Source organism: Arvicola amphibius, chromosome 1, assembly GCF_903992535.2.
Source record: "Arvicola amphibius chromosome 1, mArvAmp1.2, whole genome shotgun sequence".
NCBI lineage: Eukaryota > Metazoa > Chordata > Mammalia > Rodentia > Cricetidae > Arvicola > Arvicola amphibius.
Window position 1 is genome coordinate 47,052,558 of NC_052047.1, and position 21,384 is coordinate 47,073,941.

At 41.0% G+C, this 21,384-nt stretch overlaps 1 protein-coding gene across 1 annotated transcript in view; it reads right to left on the reverse strand.

Moving 5' to 3' along the window:
• Tbc1d19 (TBC1 domain family member 19) overlaps positions 1 to 21,384 on the reverse strand; it is a 123,335-nt gene that overhangs the window by 89,841 nt on the left and 12,110 nt on the right. Inside the window, exons 2-4 of the mRNA XM_038348808.1 lie at positions 12,173 to 12,245; positions 11,173 to 11,218; positions 7,703 to 7,778 (exon numbers count right to left, since the gene is read on the reverse strand). Of these exons, the coding sequence (XP_038204736.1) occupies positions 7,703 to 7,778; positions 11,173 to 11,218; positions 12,173 to 12,245 (195 nt within the window). The remainder of the gene's footprint in view (positions 1 to 7,702; positions 7,779 to 11,172; positions 11,219 to 12,172; positions 12,246 to 21,384) is intronic.

Consider the following 21,384-nt stretch of genomic DNA (forward strand, 5'->3'; position numbering starts at 1 on the left):
AGGAGAGAAGCCGTGTGGACTGCAGCTGGAAACACTTGCAGTGGTGGGGCTGCCCACATCATCTGGAGCTCACATCAAACCACCATGTGTCCCAGATGACAGATTAATATTCTGCTGGGTTGCAGTCTTGCTTTGGTTTAATTCTTCCTTTCCATGACCCTATTACCTATATTTTGGAATAGAATTGTTCACTCTGTACCATTGTGTAAGTATGTATCTTTTGGAATAGAATTGTTCACTCTTTATCACTGTGTAAGCATGTAACTTGCTTTTTAAATTTTATAAGGGTTGACAGAAAAGACTTTTCCCTAAGTCTTAGAAGACGATTTGGAATTAGATGTTTGGGCAATAATAAAATTATTAAGAATATGGGGACTCTTGAAGATGAACTAAACACCATGTCACCTTATGAAAAGAACAAGAACTTTTAGGAGCTAGGAAGTGAAATGTTACAGTTTAAATATGAGATGACTCCATGAGCTCAAAAGTGAACAGATCAAAGGCCTCTGAGATGAATTATTCCCTTAAAGATGCATAATACTATTGTATTATTGGGAAGCGGTGCAAGTAGGAGACAGCTGAGCTGGAGGAACTGGGTCACTAGCAACCTATTCTCTAAAGATGTATCTCATCCTTGGCCCTCTTCCTTCCCTGGTTTCTGTCGACGAAGAGATAAACAGATCTGCTCCTCTATACCCTTCCACCATAATGTTCTGCTCCAACACTGCACAGAAACATGGACTGACCTCTCAAAACTGAGAACCAGAACAAATCTATCCTCCTCCTGAAGTGGTTCTCTCAGGCACTTACCACAGCGACAAAGGCCTGACTAATTCATATTTCATATGGCATGGTTAAGGCATCGATTAATTCAAAAGATGTCTATTGAGAAGTTCTCTAGGCTAGGCACTATGTTGGGTGCCAGGGGCAGATGCTCTTAAGGCAGTAAACATCTGGAGCAAAAGGACAGGTGACGCTATAGGTTCTGCAGGTCACGGGGTCTCTATTGTAGCTACTTAATTCCTACAGTACAAAAAGGGTCAGAGACAACATATAAATGACTAAGCACTATTTTCAAAAATATATTTTTGTAATTCCCATCATTTTCCTGTGCTGTAGACTTATTTTTCCACACTGGGCAGCCAGGAAATGAACAAACGGCCTCCATACAGCAACAATCCAACTGTACACAGGAAATAGCTTATTAATTACTAACTGACAGACAGCCAAGTTATTTCTAGTTTGGAGCTCATAGGAATAAGGTTTTTGTGAACATCCTTCTAAAAGTCTTTTCATAGACACTTGTTTTTATTATATTTTGGGCAAAAGATAAGGGATGGAGTTTGTAGGTCACAATACACGTGTTTCTCTTTGTCTGGAACTGTCAGACTTCACCCCACTGGTGACAGCATTTGAATCCAGGCTGCCACCACCCCACCAGTGTTTATCATCTCAGCCTTCAGTTGTGGCCATTCTTCTTGTGTACAAAACAGTTATTAATATTATTCTTAATTTGCTTTGCAGTCAGTTACAAACATGTAAAATTGGCCTTTGTTAGTCCTACACCATAGGTAGCAGGCTGCATTGTTAGTCCTAAACCACAGGTGGCACTGAACCTGGAGGCTGCTGTGTGACAAATTCTGAGTCTGAAATAATAAAACAGAATCCATCATAGACAGAATAATGCTACCACTCAGAGTCAGCACTGCAGTTTCAGGGATGAAGAAGTTACTATTTGCCTTAGTTAGGTTTCTGGGCTTTTGTTGTTGTTGTTGTTGTTTTTCTGTGAAGAGACGCCATGTCCACAGCAAATCTTACAAAGGAAAACATTAAACTAGGGTGGCTTACAGTTTCAGAGGTTTAGTCCATTATCATCATAGCGGGGAGCATGGTGGCATACAGACAGTGTGGGAGAAGTAGCTGAGAGTCCTACATCTTGTAGGCAACAGGAAGTTGACTGTGACACTGGGTAGCATCCTGAGCATAGGAAACCTCAAAGCCCGCCCCCACAGTGACACTACCTCTAACAAGGCCACACCTCCTAATAGTATGAGCTTATGGGGACCTATGAGCTTATGGGAACCTATGAGCTTATGGGGACCTATGAGCTTATGGGGACCAACTGCAGTCAAACTACCACACCTGTCTACCTCTTCTTCTAGTCATGCTAGAACCTCTGCACTTTGTTTCTCAGGTCTAACATGCTAAAACTGATAATTTTTCTGTATTAACTAATTAAAATTTTCTTCCAGGCATGGTGATATATATGTTTAATCCCAAAACTACAGAGGCAAAAGCAGATGGATCTCTGTGAGTTTGAGATCAGTGAATTTCAAACTAGCCAGGGCTACATAGTAAGACCCTGCCTCAAGAAAAAAATGTTTTGTTTTTCAAAAAAAAAAAAAAAAAACATATCCAAGCCCAGGCTGCTGCCAAGAAACATATTTGGGTCTACTCTTCTACCACAGCTGGGGTCTGTGACTATGTCCATTCACAGTCCATGTTGCCACCAAAGGCCACAGAGATGCCGGGGTCTGTGGCCATGTTGGTGTCCGAGGGCCATGCTGCCACCAGGGCCATGACAATCTGATTGCCCTGCATGGCCAACTGGTGCCATGAGGACCTCTGGACCTGAGGTGCTATAGAGGGCCATGCTGGACCAGTCCTGCCCCTCACTGGCCCTGGGATAGCTGGCCCTGCCCCTGGCTAAATGCTGCAGCAGGAAAGCTAGCCCTGTCCCTCATGAGAGAGCTGCCTCCTCCCCCTATACTTACTCCTCCCCTGGCCAAACTTGGGAGAGATGGCCCCATCCCTCATTACAGGCATAGGAGAACTGGCCCCATGACATGGGCCTAGGAAAGCTGGCTCTGCCCCTTACCTGATGGATGGTTCCAGTACCCTGGACTGACAAGCACAGCTATCACCCAGGCCCACATTCTAGGCCTTGGGTTGGCCTACCCTAACATTTATGACCTGCTGGAGCTGATAAGGGACTTGTCCTGCAGAACAATAGCCCCAGGACCTTCATGACTCAGGGCAACAGCAGAATATCTGAAAGAAGTTTTAATGAGCGTCCAGTGATGATGGTGTGCCAGAGGCCTTGAACCAGACCAATGACTCATATTTGAAATGAACATTTTGCTGGTAGAGCTGATTGAACGAAAGGGTATACTACATGACACACCATAGCACCCAATGCCACTAAGATGAATGAAGAGGTATTGGAAAGACAGAAGAGGGAGGTGGGGTTTTTGTTTGTTTTGTTCTTAATTAATTTTTAGAGGAGTTACCTTTGAGGGGATGTGGATATAGAGACACTGGGAGGTAAGCAGGATTAGGGTGTGTGACATGAAATTACCAAAGAACTATGCGAGTGCAAGCTGGTACAGTCCCTTTGGTGTTTTCTCAGAAAAATTAGGAAACAACCTTCCTCAAGATCCAGTAATACCACGTTTGGTTATCCAACGGATGCTCAATTGTGCTACAAGGACATGTGCTCAACTATGTTCATAAAAGCATTGTTTGTCATAGCCAGAGCCTGGAAACAACCTAAATGCCCCTTGACTGAAGAATGGATAAGGGAAATGTGGTACATTTACACAATGGAGTACTACATAGAAGAAAAATATAACGATATCTTGAAATTTGCAGGCAAATGGACGGAGCTAGAAAATATCATTTTGAGTGAGGTAACCCAGACCCTCAATTATCAATTATAAGACAATTATCATATGTACTCACTCATAAGTGGTTTTTAAACATAAAGCAAAGAAAAGCAGCCTACAAATCACAATCCCAGAGAACCTAGACAACAATGAAGACCTTAAGAGAGACATACATGGATCTAATCTACATGGGAAGTAGAAAAAGACAAGATCTCCTGAGTAAATTGGAAGCATGGGGACTTTGGGAGTGGGTTGAAGGAGAGGGAAGAAGTAGTTAAAGTGGTGCAGGATAATTGTCTGTATTCTGTCAATCATGTTTTAAGTAAACGCTGATTGGCCAGGCAGGAAGTATAGGCGGGTTAACCTGATAGGAAGTAGAGGCCAGGCAATGAGAACAGGAGTATTCTGGGAAGAAGGAAGCTTCTTTTGGCAGTCCTGCCCAGACCACAGAAGAGGCAGGATGTGACTTGCCCCGCTGAAAAAAGTACCCAGCCATGTAGCTAACATAGATAAGAATAATGGGCTAATTTAAATTACCAGAGCTAATAAGAAGCCTGAGCTAATGGGCCAATCAGTTTATATCTAATGCAGACTCTCTGTGTTATTTCTTTGGGACTTGCCAGCTGTGGAAACTGAGCAGGACAGAAACCCCAACAAGCCTGGCCCTCATGTTACAGGGAGAGGCAGGGATGGAACAGAGAAAAATGTAAAGCTCAATAAAAATCAATTATATATATATGAAAAAGAATTATGCTATTAAAAAATATTTAGACGCCCACAAATAAGCAGGAAGAAGTCTTAAGAATCCGCTGCCCCAATTCCTTTAACCTGTGGTGCCTAGCCTCTGACCTTTTTATTATAAAAAAAAAGAGAGAGATGGGAATATAATGATCTGTCTCTTTAAGAGACAAGCCACGCCCACTCCCTCCCCCATCCACTGAGGCAAGCTGATCTTCAGCTTCCAGCCTGAATTCTCTCCTTTCCATCTTTCTCTTGGAAAGGCAGTGTTGGTTGGTCTCCTCTCTCTCTCTCTCTCTCTCTCTCTCTCTCTCTCTCTCTCTCTCTCTCTCTCTCTAAATCCAACCTCACTCTACATGGTGTGCCTATCTGTTTGTCTCTCACCCAGCACCACTACATGGCTCGGCTGCTGAGGATGCCTCAGGGGATGCCACTGGGTACCAGCCACCTTCAGAGACCTTCGGCATGGTCTCATGCACATTCCCTGCCTAGGACTGGTGGCTATCAGGACCCCCTGCCCACTGCCTGCCCACTGGGATCCTGCAGCAAGCTACTCAGGGATCACAGCAATTTTTAATAATCCATTACACTTACCTTCCAGTTTTTGTTTAGTTTAAATCTTTATAACAAAAGCCACACAATTCTCTTATGAATATGTTTAACTATCATGTTGTTATACAAATAAATAAATAAATAAATAAATAAATACTATTTTGAGGAGGTTGAGAAGTGTGGACCCATTTCCTCTTTGTCTGATGGTCAGAGAGTTTGGATTACTCAAATGATCGACAAGCATAGTTGCCGTCCCAACTCAGGATGTGATTGCTTGGTTCTTTTGACATTAAGATAGCTCCATTCAATTCTGACAGGTGATCAGGATATGCAAACATACTTCTGCTCCTTCTTTTGTAACTGAGGTCACCTGGGGAAGGGCAACCTTCAGGATCTGTGACCTAGAGCAGCTTCACTACTTAGACAACAGAATGCTAATGAGTCTCAGAGTAACTATGCAATCGATTGTGTGAGTTATCCTTTGTATCATGTTAATAAGGACTTGTTACCTTTCCCCCTCATTTATGTCGGGAATAAAAGCTGTGAAAAAATTCATGTGGGTGATTTCAGAATTCCAGTCACTGGAATGCCCTCCTGATACTTTCTATGGTTTCTATCCTGTTATTTTATATACATCTTCATATTCTTTACTTATAGTTCTAAAATTGCCACGCCTCTCCCCTGGTAAGAAGTAGTCTTGTCGAGGCCAGTCCTCAACACTGTCTTGTCAAGGGCCATGAGAGGCACAGCAGGATAACTAGCGTTCAACAGGCTGAGCTACCAGAACAGTGGTTCTGGCCTCACCTGGCAAGGCCATTGAGTTACTGACTGTGGAAATCGATTGCTCCTATCTGTAATTTCTCTCATGAGTCACTTCATCTCTTCCCTAAGAAAAGCTTTGTGTGTTTATCTCATGAAAATATTCCATCTACTGGGTAGTCTGGAAGATGACTTCTTATCTGGCTGTATAACTGTGATATATAGAATATATACTGGGTGCCTTGAATTCTCCCACAGCTGACTTGAGAGACAGCAGCCTCAGTTTACCCCTGCTCTCCTACTCACCTTCACCTCAGTTTTATTGATACAAGATTTTAGTCCAGGAAATTAACTGTTTGTGCCTTTATTTCTAAAGATACAGGAAAAAGCTATGGCTCACTTATCCAGCCCTGGAGAAAGGAATTCCTTCTCATGTGGGTGTCAGCGAGAACAAGCACCTGCTGCTTAACCCGAAGCTGGATTTTACACTAAGTAGCCATAGCTTTTCCTTTGATCTAACCAATTTAAGTGTAATCTCTAGAGCTCAGAGACTCCCTTTAATCAGCTAACATTTGGTGAAAATGCTAATGCAGATCAAACACCACCCATTTTCCTCTGGCAGATTACCCCAGCTGCCCTGGACACAAGGCTGAGCTCCCAGCCACCGCTGAAGAAAGTGCACAGCGCTGCCGAGTTTTCTTCCCTTTTCTACATTTATTTGTTTACAAACTTCTACCTTAACTAACCACACAAGTGTAGTTTAACAAACAAAATCCCTTTCTCCCCCCTTAGAAATCATAGTCCCTTCTTCTATTAACCCTTTTTGCCTCTTAAGATATACCTGAGTGTTTCACAAATCACGCCCCCCTTAGCCAATAAGTAAGATACAGGCACCTGATTTGTGAGCCCTTCTCTGTTTTCATGGCCCTGAGAAATGCATGCCTGGAACCCTTGTGTTGCCAGAGAATTGCTGATTGTGTCTGTATGTGTATATAAGCTGGAAACTTTGCAGCCAAGAGAACAATAGATGGCAGATGAGAAGAAAACGGTGATTTCCTTAGCCCTCAGATCCTAGTTCCTTTGCTTATGGTAATGTCTCCTTTGAACCCTAAGAGGAGGTTTTTAAGACTGGCCCGTAAAAGCCTTCAATACTATCTGACCTTAGAGATATCACCAAGAATAAATATTATATATTTCTTCAAAATCTCCATGGTTTCTGTTACACTGTTTCTATCAACATCTGATTTGGAGGAGGTTTTAATGAAAATAAAAGTTAGACTCTTCCTAATGTATACTACTGTGAACCTGGCAACTGGACACAGCAGAGCACTTTCTACAACAGCAATGGAGCAGAGGGATGAGGGCACAGGATTTCTGCAGGAATGATTTGAAAGCTTTATAATAAAAATTTTAATATATTTCTGAGGCCACACTGGAGAGAAGACCCCAGCCTCTTGCTGCAACGGCTACACAGCCCCATCTAGCCCTCAAAGGAAGGCCCACAGGCAGGGCTGTGCCAGAGAGGACGATGGGCTGTGCCCCCTGAAGGACAGCTAGAGAGATGGGAACATGTGACAGGCTCAGTGACTTTACATGTTATTTTCTAGCAGTTTTGTGCTTAACTTGTTTTAGTTTTTCCTTTTGCTTGTTGTTAATGCATTAGTTCATCTATATTCCATTCTTTTAAATGCACAGGCCATGAGGAATAGATGGTTATAGAAGGTTTTACTCTATTTCAAACTTCAAGCCAGTATGGTTTATGAACCTTTTATTTCTTTGTGCTGTTTTCCATGATTACTATAGTTAAACAAGTGTGAACCTTGATTACTGAAAACAGAAAGGCAGAGTGTGCAAGGATTATTAACATTACTTAAGAGATTCTTACCCAGTCTTTATATAATGAACAAATATATATTGTGCTAATAAAAATATACTCTGCATTGCATTGCTTGGCATGGAAGAAGAAAACAGAAATGAACGTGGCCAACCTGTGCTTTCCTCATGTAGACCAAAGGCTCTTTGAGATGCTCGGGAGGTGCAGAAGGATGACTGGGCAATGGATACCTAGGAGCAGAAAGAGAAGCTAAGTAGCATTTTGAGCTCAGAATAATGAATTCTCTTAGTAAGAAGTTTCTCACCTCTGAAGTCCATGCTACAAATGAAATAGAGTATCTGTTAACAGTTCAGGTGTGTATGCCAGACCTAATAGAAGTTTTAATTATACCATTCTAGTAATGGGTAATGTTTTTGCTTTGTATTTCACACAGGGTCGCACTGGGTATCCCTGGCAGGCTTGGAACTTGCTATACTGAGCAGGATGACCTTGAACTGGTCCCACTCTTGCTCCCAAGTGCTGAGATTATAAATGTGCAGCACTATGCCCAGCTAAAATGTCATCAGTTAAGAATAGAAGCACTGTGGCTTACAGTACTAGGCCCTAGGAAGTCAAATATCCAGGTGCCAACATCTGGAGACAGAAGGTAGGAGGCTCACTGGGCAAACAGCTACAGCCTGGCGTTTGATGGTTTCTCCAGCAGAATCTGTAAGGGAAGTAAGGCTCCTGTGCCCTGACGGCTTCCAAGAGTCTCAGCTGGTAACACCGCTGCTGTGGCAACACATTTCACCCACAAACCTGGAGGGTATTTAAATCATAGCAGACCACTGAGATAATTGCTGGGTCCTCTCTAAGGGCAACACAAAACAGACTAAGACAAAGTCTAGGCATTTCCAACCTGTACCCCATGGGCCATATTGCCCAAATATAGCTATGAATATGAGTCAAGAAAAAAATCATAAACCTACTTGTCTTAGTTAGGGCTTCTATTTTTATAAGGAGACATAATGACCACAGCAACTCTTTTAAAGGAAACCATTTAATTGGGGCTGACTTAGAGTTTCAGATGGTGGGAAGCATGGTGTCCAGGCACCTGGCAGGCAGCACACAGTGAACATCACACTGAGCACAGCTTGAGCATTTAAGACCCCAAAGCTCGCTCCCAGTGACTACTTCCTCCAACCAGGTCACACCTCCTAATAGTGCCACTCCTTATAAGCCTATGGGGGTTGTTTTCTTTCAAACCACCACACTACTTAAAACATTTTTGGATTCCTTGCAATTTCTTTGTAACTTGATTGAGTAGTTGAGTATGAACATTTCAATCTCAAAACATTGAACATGTCAGATAGATTACACTTCCATAAAATGCTGATAATATGAATTTAATTTCTAAAAGTAGCTATAAAGATTGTGTTCCCTCTCTCTCTCTCTCTCTCTCTCTCTCTCTCTCTCTCTCTCTCTCTCTCTCTCTCTCTCTCTCTCTCTTTTATTCTTTTAGGGAAAGAGTGCTGGGCATAGAAACTAGGTCCTGATGCACAAATAAGTCAAAGAATATGAAGTGCTTAAGACACTGAAACAAAGTAAGCATTTCAGCAATTCAAATTATCTCCAGTATAACCTGGCTACTTGTGAATACAACAGAAAACATGTATTATTTTAAATGAATGGAAATTGAAACAAGGTGTGCAGCTGAAGTGGGAAGTACCAAACTGAGCTAGAGTGTCAGATTTCATGTCAATAACAAAATGTGGAAGACTTTCTGTTCATACAAACCTAAAATCTTTAAAGCATTTATTAAAACAAAAAAATGAGGTAAGCTTTATTAGGCATATGTGTGTGTGTACGTGTGTGCATGCGTACATGAGTATGTGTATGTATGTGTGTGTGCATGTTTGTGAGTGTTTAGATCCAGTTATTTAATGTTACCTAACAAATATTCATTCCTTACATTTTGCTTTTAAAAAGATTTATTTTGCCTTTAATTAAGCATTTGTGGGGGGAGGAGGTCCATGAACAAGTGCAGGCTCCCACTGAAGCCAGAAGAAGGAGTCGTTGGATCCCTGTTACTGGTTACAGGTAGCTGAGCTAGCTGATATAGTGCTAGGAATCTAACTTGGGTCTTCCCCTAGAGCAGTACGTGCTCTTAACCACTGAGGCATCTGCCCAGCCCCCATTTTGCCTATTTTATTCATCCATCCAATGGTTAATGATAATGAAAAGTACAATAGAATTCATTATATATACCAGGTTGGCTTAGAAACTCACAGAAATCCACCTGCTTCTGCCTCCTGAGTACAGGGATTAGAGACACTGTGTCAAAAAATAGAAAAAGAAAAAGAAAGAAGCGAAGGCAGATACCATAGAACACTCTGCGTCCACTTTCTTCTTTCGGCTTACATCAGTGATGATCCATTTTCCCTATTCTCAATATGCCACTACCCGGGCACAGAGCCTGTCTACTACAACAGCCTCAGCTTCTCCCCAGGCTTTACTCAAGTTACAAGTATTCGTTATGAGTATTCTTAACACCTTATCCAACCTTTCAATCTGAGAAGACTCAACCAAGCTTGCTAACCCTGATCTAGCTATGCGACTGGATTTTTAAGACTATCTAATCTTGGAGTTCAGGTCAAAGTCTCCCTGTACTCATTATGAGCTACAGACTTTATTTAGTCTTTAAAAAAATCCAACTCTATGTGTGTTTCCATGCATGTGTGATGTGGGGTTCCCCTCCGTATGCTGTGAATACCATTGGTTATTAAAGGACTGTCTTGGGCCTGCGCAGGGCATAATAGAGGTGGGCAGGGAAAACTACAACAAAAGTGCAGACTCGGGAACGCCATCGGCCTGCTTGTTACACATCAGGGAGCAGGAGATGAGCTGAGTTTTCTAATCATCCACTGGCACACAGTGAACACTCCATGAATAATGGACAAATAATGGGGTGTTGAATGAACGACTAAACTGACATTCTGAAATATATATATAGTTTGGTTGGTTTTTTGTTTATTTGCTTGGTTGGTTGGCTTTTCAAGACAGGATTCTCTGTGTAGTTGTGGAGCCTGTCCTAGAACTTTCTCTGTAGACCAGGCTGGCCTTGAACTCACAGAGGTCTACCTGACTCTGCCTCCTGAGTTCTGGGATTAAAGGTGTGCACTACCATCACCAGGCTTTGGAGCTATATTTTTAGAACAAAAGTTCTATACACTTTAATAAGCCCTGATGGTGAATCAGGGCAAATAAAAGCATTAGGTTCTTAGTAATAACAGTAATCTTGCAAAGAAAGATATGTTTAGAATGATCAGTTTGTAATAACAGAAAAAAGTATGATATTCAAAATTTAACAATAAAAAGAACATAAGTATGATGAGAACTATCCCATTACCTAATTACACTGGATGAATACATTCTCTATAAACAAATTTGGTAATATAGATGGTACCACCTCATCATTATTTATTCAGACCAGACTATAGTGATTTGTGTTAACTTATTAGAAACCCTATAAGTATACTAATGAGAAATGAAAATATACATATAGACAGAAACACTAATTTTACTACTTACAAAAAAATCTACTTAACCAAAACAGCATCTCAAAATACACAGAAAAGAACTCACACATTCAGTTCACTATAAACAGCATTCTGAAGTTTCTTCTCCCAACCTGTTTTTCAGTTAAAAAAAATAAATATTAGTGTCTTAAATATGCAACATAGTAAAATTTTTTAAACTTACAAAATATTTATTTTATGTGTGTGTGTGTGTGCACCTGAATGTATATATGTCCATCAAAATTTATGCATCAACCTGCAAATGTCAGAAATAGGCATCAGAGCCTCTGGATCTAGAATTACAGGTTGTTGTGGGCTGGGAACTAAACCAGAGTCCTCTGCAAGAGCAGTCAGTACTCTTTGTTGAGCTGTATCTCTAGACCCAACTTAATAAAATTTAACACACTAAAATGTTGACATCATGGTTATTTATGGGAGAACTTTGTCAATCATTAACTGCTGTGTAAGTAAATCTATTGACTCATTTTCTCGAGTTAAGAGTAATGCCTTCTTCCACTGTCAACATGCCAAATGAATGCCAGCGTCTTTGAACTGATGCTATGATGGATGTGTCACGGAGAAGGATAGGAAACCATCTGGTCCATACTAGAGACAGGGCACAAGAACCAGTTTCTGTTGACTAGTCATCAGCAAAAGCAGAATGAATGTTACAAGGAGCTGCCATCTAATAGCTCAGCACCCACATGCAAGTGTTGATGCCAGGTCATCCCTTTTAGTCCAAAAAAATTACGATTTTCTTTTTTGTTTTGTTTTCTTCTAAAAGCATAGAAAAGTAAGGAAATGAAGAAGAGCCATAGCAGGAAGTAAAACAGCCAGCTACTTCGTAAGGATATATTCGCCACACGTGGGACATATTCTGAGTAGGAAGAAAGCAACTGACTGCTGCAAAGCAGCCATTTCTACAGTGTCCTTGAGTGTTTGCACAATTTTATTAAAAATTGTGAATTCCACTCCTCTCCAAACAGAAGCCCTCAGACCAGTTATACCAGTTTTGAGGAAGAAGCCCAAAGTCTGAAGATGCTTAAAGATAGGGAGACTTTACAAACCTGATACTTTAAAGAATTCCTTAATATCTTCTTTGAGTGACTCAAGTCTGATCTCAGGTCTCTGGAGGCAGGCCTAGATTTTTGGAAAAGAAGACAAAGGGAAAAGAGAAGTGGAAAGTTACAAGTTATTCGAGTTCATGTGTAAAGCCAACAAATGTGTAGAAGGAAACACCGATGTTTCCAAATGCACTTGGAGGTTATCACAGCGCAGGCCCACCTGGACGGGCTCACCATGGAGAAAGTCTCATTACTCTCATGAAAGCACAGCAATCTACACAAAGCACAAGGATGCACACCTTACAAATACTCAGCATGTTTCCCTAAAGTCCCAAGTAGAAAAACGCTCAGGTTTTAACAATCTATTCTCACATTATATACCCTAAATCCATGGTACCCCCACCTTGATGCCAAAGTACCAGATCTCTTGATGTACATGCCTGCAGTCTGGATTGCTGCTCAACAGACAAGTGATGTGCTTGTTTATGAAAAATCCATACAACTCCTGCTTTATTTGTGTTTATCACTAAGTCTCTTCCATCTTCAGATGAAGCTTTGTGTTCCACTATAGGAGCATCTCAATTGTACTTTAATAATTATGACTGCCTGGACATCTGAGAGCAAAACAGTCCTTGGTCTGTAAGGCCAGGGTATGGTTACACACACCTTTAATCCCAGTAGCCACACTAGTTGCTACAGAAACCGAGTGCTTCATTCCTTTAATCACAGTAGTGCACACCTTTAATCCCAGCCCTAGAGAGAATTATAAAACGGGAGGAAACAGCTCTCAACACAGTCTCATTCTTAGATTCTGGGAGGCAGGATCGCCATTTCAGACTGCGGTGGAGGTAAGGGCCAATGGCTGGATGTTTGCTTTTCAGATCTTCAGGTTGAACCCTAATTTCTGACTCTGAGGTTTTACTAATCATGCTTCATTCCACACTGCAGTTTTGCCATAAATAGTGTATTCTTTCCCTACTTGCAATGGAGTTGATTGCCCTCAAGGTGTAGGGGTTTCATGACATGGCTCTATCTGGGAAAGGTTAGAAGCACAGCTCTTAACAGGACATTTCTGTTACTTTCTGGTATTTTATGCTCATGCCAAACCCACTAAAACAAAGCTTGCCCTCACTCACGACCCCTGCTCCTTTCCTCAAACTTTAAATTTTCTTCAGAGAAAGTCACCCAACTGATCTTCCAGCTCAAAAGTTTCCAATTTAGTTTTTCTCAACTGCACTTTAACTCCTCCACGGCTCAGCCTCTTCTGGAAAGAGGAGGCTGGTGGCCGTCAACAGTTAGAAAGACTTATTGTATTATTTGTAATGATGTGGCTATACATCTTTGTCTGTGCAGGAGGATGTGTACACAAGTGCAGGTGCCTGTGGAAATCATAGACGTTGGCTCTCCCTGGAGCTGGAAATACAGGACATTGTGAGCTGCTCCACATGGATGCTGGGACCAAACCTGGATTCTCTTAAGAGCAGTGTACACTCTTAACTGCTGAGTCATCTCTCCTATCTGAAACTTCTATTTTAAATCTTATTTATTATCACATGAAAAACAAACCAATTAATAACAACCCAAAATTCCAGTGGAAACATAGCAAAACTAGGTGATATCTACCATAAACCCAAAATACAACTGGGTGTGACCACTTAGCAACCAGGAGACCTAAATAATGTTAGCACCTATGTGCAGAAAAGCTCAAGATCAGGGGCACTTGACATGTGTGGGAAGAAAGAGAACCTCCAACTAGCTGACAAATACACCCTGAACATTTGATGAGTCAACTGAAGAGCAGGACCTAAAGCCTGGAGGGTCGGTCTGCTCCAGTGTGAGATATGAAGTAACTAGAGCAGTGCAGCCAATCAGGGCTCCCTTTTCTAATGAGAGCACACTAACGTGAAAACATGGATAGTGCAATTAAACAGTGGATCACAGGGAAGTACCTCATTACCTTGAGAACTGGTAAGAGAAAGAAAACCCACTCATGCTGTCTTTCTAATAAGAACTGTGCAACTGAGAAACCAAACAGTTTACAAGAAACGTTTAGATTGTAAGTATTGCAGCTTGTGAGCTAGAGAAATAGTTCCACGAGGAACAACACTTTCTGTCCTTACAACAGACCTGAGTTCAGTTGCCAGCACCCACATGGTAGCTCACAACTGTCCATAACTCCAGTTGGAGGGTTCCAATGCCCTCTGGTCTCTATGCGCACCAGGCATATATGTGGTATATGAATATATATTTCAGTGAAACGCATACCTAAAAACTAAAGTATTACAGCTAATAACTAAAACATATTGGTTAAAATGTTCCATTTTGCAACCCCAGTGAACTGCTGACTCTAGACATTGTACAGACACATCTATTAACTCTGCAGAAGAGACACCTAGACAATGTGTGCTATTCAATGAAAGAACACTCTACTACCTATAGCTGTGCCAAAGGGATGACACCTGAGTCTGATGAAGCCTGGGGTCCAGCTGTCAATTGAGAAAACATGCAAAGGGCAGAGCATGGTGAGCTGTACTAAGAGTTTATAGTCAGTCGAGTCCAGGCTATGAGAAACGTTGAGACAAACGAAAGGAAGAGGCTGGACAGAAGATGCAGCGAACAGAGTGCTGCTTGCTGTGAGAATGTGAGGACCAGACATGGGAGCTAGGTGGATATAGTGGCCTGCTCGGACTTCCAGGACTTGAGAGACAATGACAAGGGATCTCAAAGCAAGCTAGCTCACTAGAGTAGTCACATTAGCAAGAGCTTGGTTCACGTGAGAGACGCTGCTTCAGTAGATAAAGTGAAGAACGACTGGAAAAACACCAGGCATCAACCTCAGCCATCCACATACACACAAACATGAGCACATGCACCCAAGCACACACACATGAGCATAAACACACATCACTACACACACACATACCACACAGATAAGTAAACAAACCTATATTAAAAAGACTAGAAGGCATTTGTGTTTTTAAGTAGGCAAGACTAAGCTATACTAAGAGATACACATATGCAGGAAGTTGATTACCATAGACGTCAGGAGGCCAGGGAGGACCTGGCTGCAGTTCTGAGGCAAATGGAGGGGTCTGGCTGTGACAGTCTTACTCACTTCCATGGTAGGTGTTACACAGTCATTCACCTTGAAACAATGCATTACAGACTTGTCATTTGTTTGTATGAAAAAGCTTCAAAAATGAAAGATGTCTTTCATTTTTGGAAAAATGTCTTCCAAAACACCCCTTCTCTCCATTCTCAAATCTCACCTTTAGTCTAGGCCTCTTATTCCTCCTTTTAAAATTTACACAAGGAGAAGGTGTCAGATCCTCAGATCTGGACTTACAGACAGTGGTGAGCACTGGATATGGGTGCTGGTAACCAAATTCAGGTCCTCTGTAAGAATAAGTGCTCTTACCTACTGAGCTGTTGTCATGGTTCCAGGCCTCAACTTTTACTTGAATAATTGCAATAGTCTCTGAACTTGACATGTTGTTATCTTAGATGGCACTCCTCACCTGGCATGCACAACTACCTGTTCTTTTTCTTCTTTGTTAGCATTTACTAGCTCCTAGCATAGTGTCAATCAATTCATTTCCTATGTTTATTGGAAAAGTATATGTCTCATAGTTTAATGGCAAGCACTACTAGGGCAGCTATCTTCGAGCCTAAAATACTTACTTTCACAAAGAACATACATAATACATGCTTACTGAATGAATTAATGAACCAACATCTCCTTTTCCAATCTGCTTGTGCTTTCTTCCTAAAACGTAAGTCTGCCCTTGATGTGGGATTCCCCTCTGTATGCTGTGAATACCACTGGTTAATAAAGAAACCGTTTTGAGCCTATTGCAGTGCAGAATAGGGCAAGGCAGGAATTCCAAGCTAGAGGAGAAGAGAGTAGGCAGAGTCAAAGAGAAGTTATGTAGCTACTGCAGGAGACAGATGCTGGGCAGGACCTTACCGGTAGGCCACAACCACGTGGCAATACAGAGATTAATAAAAATGGATTAATTTAAGAAATAAGAGCTAGCCAATTGATGAAGGATTCTCATTGGCTAATAAACAAACTGTCTTGGCTTTTTGATAGGGCGGGATTTAGATAGGTGGAGTAGACAGAACAGGAAGAAGGAAGTGAGGTAGATGGCTCAGACAATTGCCCCGCCTCTCCTCTCTGGGAGACAGATGCAATGAAGCCAGCCGCCAGGTCAGACATGCTGAATCTTTCCCGGTAAGACACTGCTCGTGGTGTTAAACAGATTATTAGATATGGGTTAGTCAAGATGTGAGTAAGAGGCTGAAAATAATGGGCCAGGCAATGTTTAAAAGAATACAGTTTCTGTGTAATTATTTTGGGTAAAGCTAGCTGGGTGGTGGGACGCAGCCCTGCCATTCCTTCTACAGCCAATAAGAAGTGTGAGCTAATAGACCAAGCAGTGTTGTAATAATACAGTTTCTATGTGATTATTTCAGGTCTGGGCAGCTGGGAAACGAACGAGCAGTCTCTGCCTATATGCCCTGGCTGTGGCTCTCCAGACATACAAAGGAGTCTGAAATTTTCAACAGGCATACACATCCCTTTACAATGTAAATCTACTTTATCCCTATGGATCTAATGCTGGTACTGCTTGACCAAACTAAATATGTCCTCAATTTCTCATCAGGGTACTCACTAGTCATGGTAAATTATATCCAGTGATCCCACAACTGTAAATACCTTGAGGCTTCAAGCCTTTGTTCATATCATTTCCTTAGGAAAAAAATGCTCCCTCATCACAATCTATAGTAGCTTCCAAAGCCTCCTTCCCAGGTCCCCTAGCACAGACAGCACCACGTCCTCCATGGCAGCACAGAGACTATACCAGAGCACTCATCTCACTTATCTGACCAATTATCAGCTGAAGGACAAGGGCTAATCTCCACTTTTGTAGCCTACATATTACCCTGACATTAATTACTGCTTGACAAAATTATATTGACCAAACCATGTTCTAACCTTTTTAGCCAATTTTATCCCAAAATAAATAAGGAACATCATGAAATTATTTTTAACTGAGTAGAGTGATTGCCAGTCCATTACTCCCAGGAGTATTTTAAAAGCTGTAAACCTCCGGCTCATTACTCACAATGACCAAGGCAAATGGAAATTTAGCTTCTCTTGTTTTTCTTTCCCTTCTCTGTCTTATATTTGGAAATGATTCATAGAGTACCATTTAAAGAATTTGAAGAGAAAAGCTAACTATTCTATCTAAACATGTTCATTATTCCAATGTTACTAGACCTCTACTAAATGCAAGCTTGTAGAGAGCGAAGGAAGCCCAAGTGAGTAGGACTCCTGAGTGCATGTGTGCTGCTGACATGGAAACAGCATGTTAAAGACTCCAGAGTCTCAGCTCCATGGAAGAATGGCAAAGTCCTCCTTTCAGGTTGATGTATGAATGTTGATAGTGTAGAAAATATTATCCATAGCATTCTTCCCCTGAGATATTGACTAAAGACCACTTCCGTACAAGATTAGATAAATTTGCCTCCTTGGTTCAGTTATATACCATAAACCCTGCCTCCTAGATTATCTATATCCAATAACCCTATCCCTCTGTTTAACTCTATAATAATAAGCATACTGATCTTGGGGTCAGGGTGGGAGCAGGTACAGAGCCTGAGGTTTCTCTAACAGAAAGTCCAGTTTGCTAGATCAAAGATTTCTGTCCATGTGTCTATCTGTCTGCCTGTCTGTCTTTTCTTCATCTCCTCATTGCCCCAGTGAGGTCCATTTCCAGAGCCTCGCTAGACATGGCACAAACTAAATTTGATGTGGGATGTCCTTCTGTATATGTGTTGCTTTTATTGGCTAATGAGCAAAGCTTTTTCAGCCAATGGCTTAAAAGAATGTAGCCAGGCTAGAAGAGATATATAGAGAGAGTAGGCAGAGTCAGGGAGATGCCATGTAACTGCCAAAGGAGACAGAACCTGAAATTTACCAGTAGGTCACAGCCTCATGGTGATACACGGATTAATAGAAATGGGTTAATTTAAGATGTAAGAGTTAGTTAATAAGAAGCCTGAGCTAATAGGTCAAGCAGTATTGTAATTAATATAGTGTCTGTGTGATTATTTGGGTCTGGGCTGCCAGGAAATGAATGAGCATTCTCAGCTTACAAATGGTGCCAATATAGGCCAACCACATTCACATAAAACCTAAGAGAGCTTGGGAAGGAATTCTAGACACAAAAGAACAGAGTTAAGCACAGCCTCTTGGTAGCAGCATTTTCTCGGGTAGGCTCTGTTTTCTAGAGGCAAGCAGAGGCACAATTCCTTTAAGAGAAGGCTTCCTGACTCAGTGTTATCAGCAAAAACTACACAACTCCTTTAAGAATCAGCTTCCTGGTTCTTGCTGGTCCTGTTATAGAGCACTTAATGGAATTTGTGAGCAGCATGTTACAAGTTGCTTAATGGCGACATAGACTAGCTGTGTCTCTGGAGCTGGGGCAGTGAACATGGCTCAAAGAGCTGGCAGTGAATGTACCTTCGCCATATTGAAAGGTCAAGAGAAGAAGAGATAGCAGCCGGGGCTGCTGCAACCACACTATTTACCATTTTAAAATGTTCCTTGTCAGAAAAGGATTTCAGATACACAATAGGACAGATTCAGACATAAAAGACCTCTAAACGAGACACAGTGTTGTTAAAAATGTACATAGGCTTAGGAGACAGAAGAAAGAGAGTAAAATACAACAAAGTCTTTAAAGAGACAGTAAAAGTAATATAAAAGAGTACAGACAGTCATAGATTAAGGGAGTAAAGAAAAATAAGCCACGTAAAGATGGAAAATATATATAAAGTCTGAATTATGTACATTATTATGTTTTCTTTGAATTTTTTGACTGCCGAGAGACATTTGATTCTGGGGACTGCTAAGTTAAACCGAAATAAAGGTATCTTGACTTCAGAATTTGGGTCTAAGAATATGTTGCCTTGGAAAAGAGGTTCTACTTTTGTTTCCACAGAAGATGAGAACCTGTGGATTCCTTCTAGACTAATGTGGTTTGATGGAACAGGACCCCCTCTTAAAGGTCTCCATGAACCCTAAAAATCAACCAACAAACAGTAGGAAGTAGTTTGGAGAAAACAACACCCAAATTCCTACAATGATTGTTTGTAGACGTTTGTTGTCATTTAAAGGAGGTATGATATAGAGATGAATACTTTGCATTGGTATGGGTCTTGGTCTATTGATACAAATTTAAGGTTGATTTGTTATACTGTATCTATGTATTTGTGCTCTTATTAAAGTTATTGTATTTGTGTAGTTCATTTAAAAATGTAATGTATAATTAAGAAATACAGATTAATAATCCTCTATAATAATCAAACATTTAATTATGTTAGTTAGGTTTTTAGATATACAGAGATGTGTTTCAGTTAGGTAATCTTCAACACTTCAAAAATCTATGGAATATGAAGCCGGGCGGTGGTGGCGCACGCCTTTAATCCCAGCACTCGGGAGGCAGAGGCAGGCGGATCTCTGTGAGTTCGAGGCCAGCCTAGTCTACAAGAGCTAGTTCCAGGACAGGCTCTAAAAAAGCTGCAGAGAAACCCTGTCTCGAAAAACCAAAAAAAAAGAAAAAAGAAAAAAATCTATGGAATATGGTATTTAAAATGTTATAGAAACTTAAGACTTTTTTCAACAGTGAGACACGTCTGCTCCTGGCATCACCAATTACTTCAAGAGGAAGATGGGTATCAAAGAGTGTCCTTATGGAGTTTGCTAGCCATTTGGGCAAGAAACTGCTCTTGTCTGAACTACTTGATGGTATGATGTATGAAACAGACATGCAGGACCCACAGAAAAGTGACTGCTGAACTTTCCAAAAGATGGGATGTTCATTCAGGGTTCCTGCTTCACAGAAGAAACTGCCAGACATCCTGAAGAACACAGGGGAAAGCAACTGATGAACTTTGTCATCACAAGGCAGAACATATCTTTAAATTTCCTGCTGCATGGAAAATTCTTCAGGATAATATGGACCTATAGGCTGAAGTTGGATGCCCCAACATTACAGAAGAACTTTGGGTGACTGTCCAGGCAGCAAGATGTCTCTGTCAATTCTAGAGTTTTGGAAATTGCTTACAATGCACTTTCTGTTTACTTAGGTAATATTATATCCTTCTGGGGTCTTTGAAGAGTTGAAGATAGTTATAGTTTTCCTTAGTTATGATAAAAGATAAATTACATATGAAACTTTAAACTCACAAAGAAGTATTTTAACTGTAATTCTTGCTTGATAACTATGTTATCAAGCTATGTTAAAGTTATTTTGCTATGTTAAAGTTAAAACCTTCCTTTTTAATTAGACATAAAAGGGGAGATGATGTAGAATGTCCTTCTGTATATGTGTTGCTTTTTATTGGCTCATGAATAAAGATGTTTTGACCAATGGCTTAGCAGAATATAGCCAGGCTGGAAGAAATACAGAGAGAGAGAGTAAGCGGAGTAAGGAAGATGCCACGTAGCTGCCAAAGGAGAACTCTACCTGAACTTTACCAGTAGGCCACAGCCTCATGGTGATACATAGATTAATAGAAATTGGTTGATTTAAGATGTAACAGTTAGTTACTAAGAAGTCAGAGACAACAGGCCAAGCAGTGTAGTAATTAATATAGTTTCTGTGTGATTATTTGAATCTGGGTGGCCAGGAAATAAACATGCAGTCTCAGTTAACACAAATTCACTAATCATTCAAGTTAATTATTAAAATCTTTAGAAAATGGAGAATCGAAGCAGGATAGGGTAGCTGAGGATGTAGCTATGTGGTAGAGGGCTTACCTAGTAGGCTCAAAGATCTGGGTATGAGCCCAGGACCACAGCCACAGTCACCACACAAAACAATACACAGAACAGGGCAGTAACTAAGCACCATATGCTACTGCGTCATGGTTCTGATAAATGATTCAGTAGAATGAGCCTCTCTGATAGTCACTCGAAACACTATTGGAAATCCAGCTGTATAAACCACATTGAAGGCAGCTTTACCATGCACTGAGAATGAGTCATCTCTCGCTAACATTCAATCAGTATTTAAAAGGTACAACTTCACTCTGATACCGTTCCAGTATCTTATTTCTGTATTTTATTTTGATCACTCAACATGGAGAAGAATTCTGATTCACAGAGAAATATCTGTATTACTAATAAATTTTCCAGCATATCT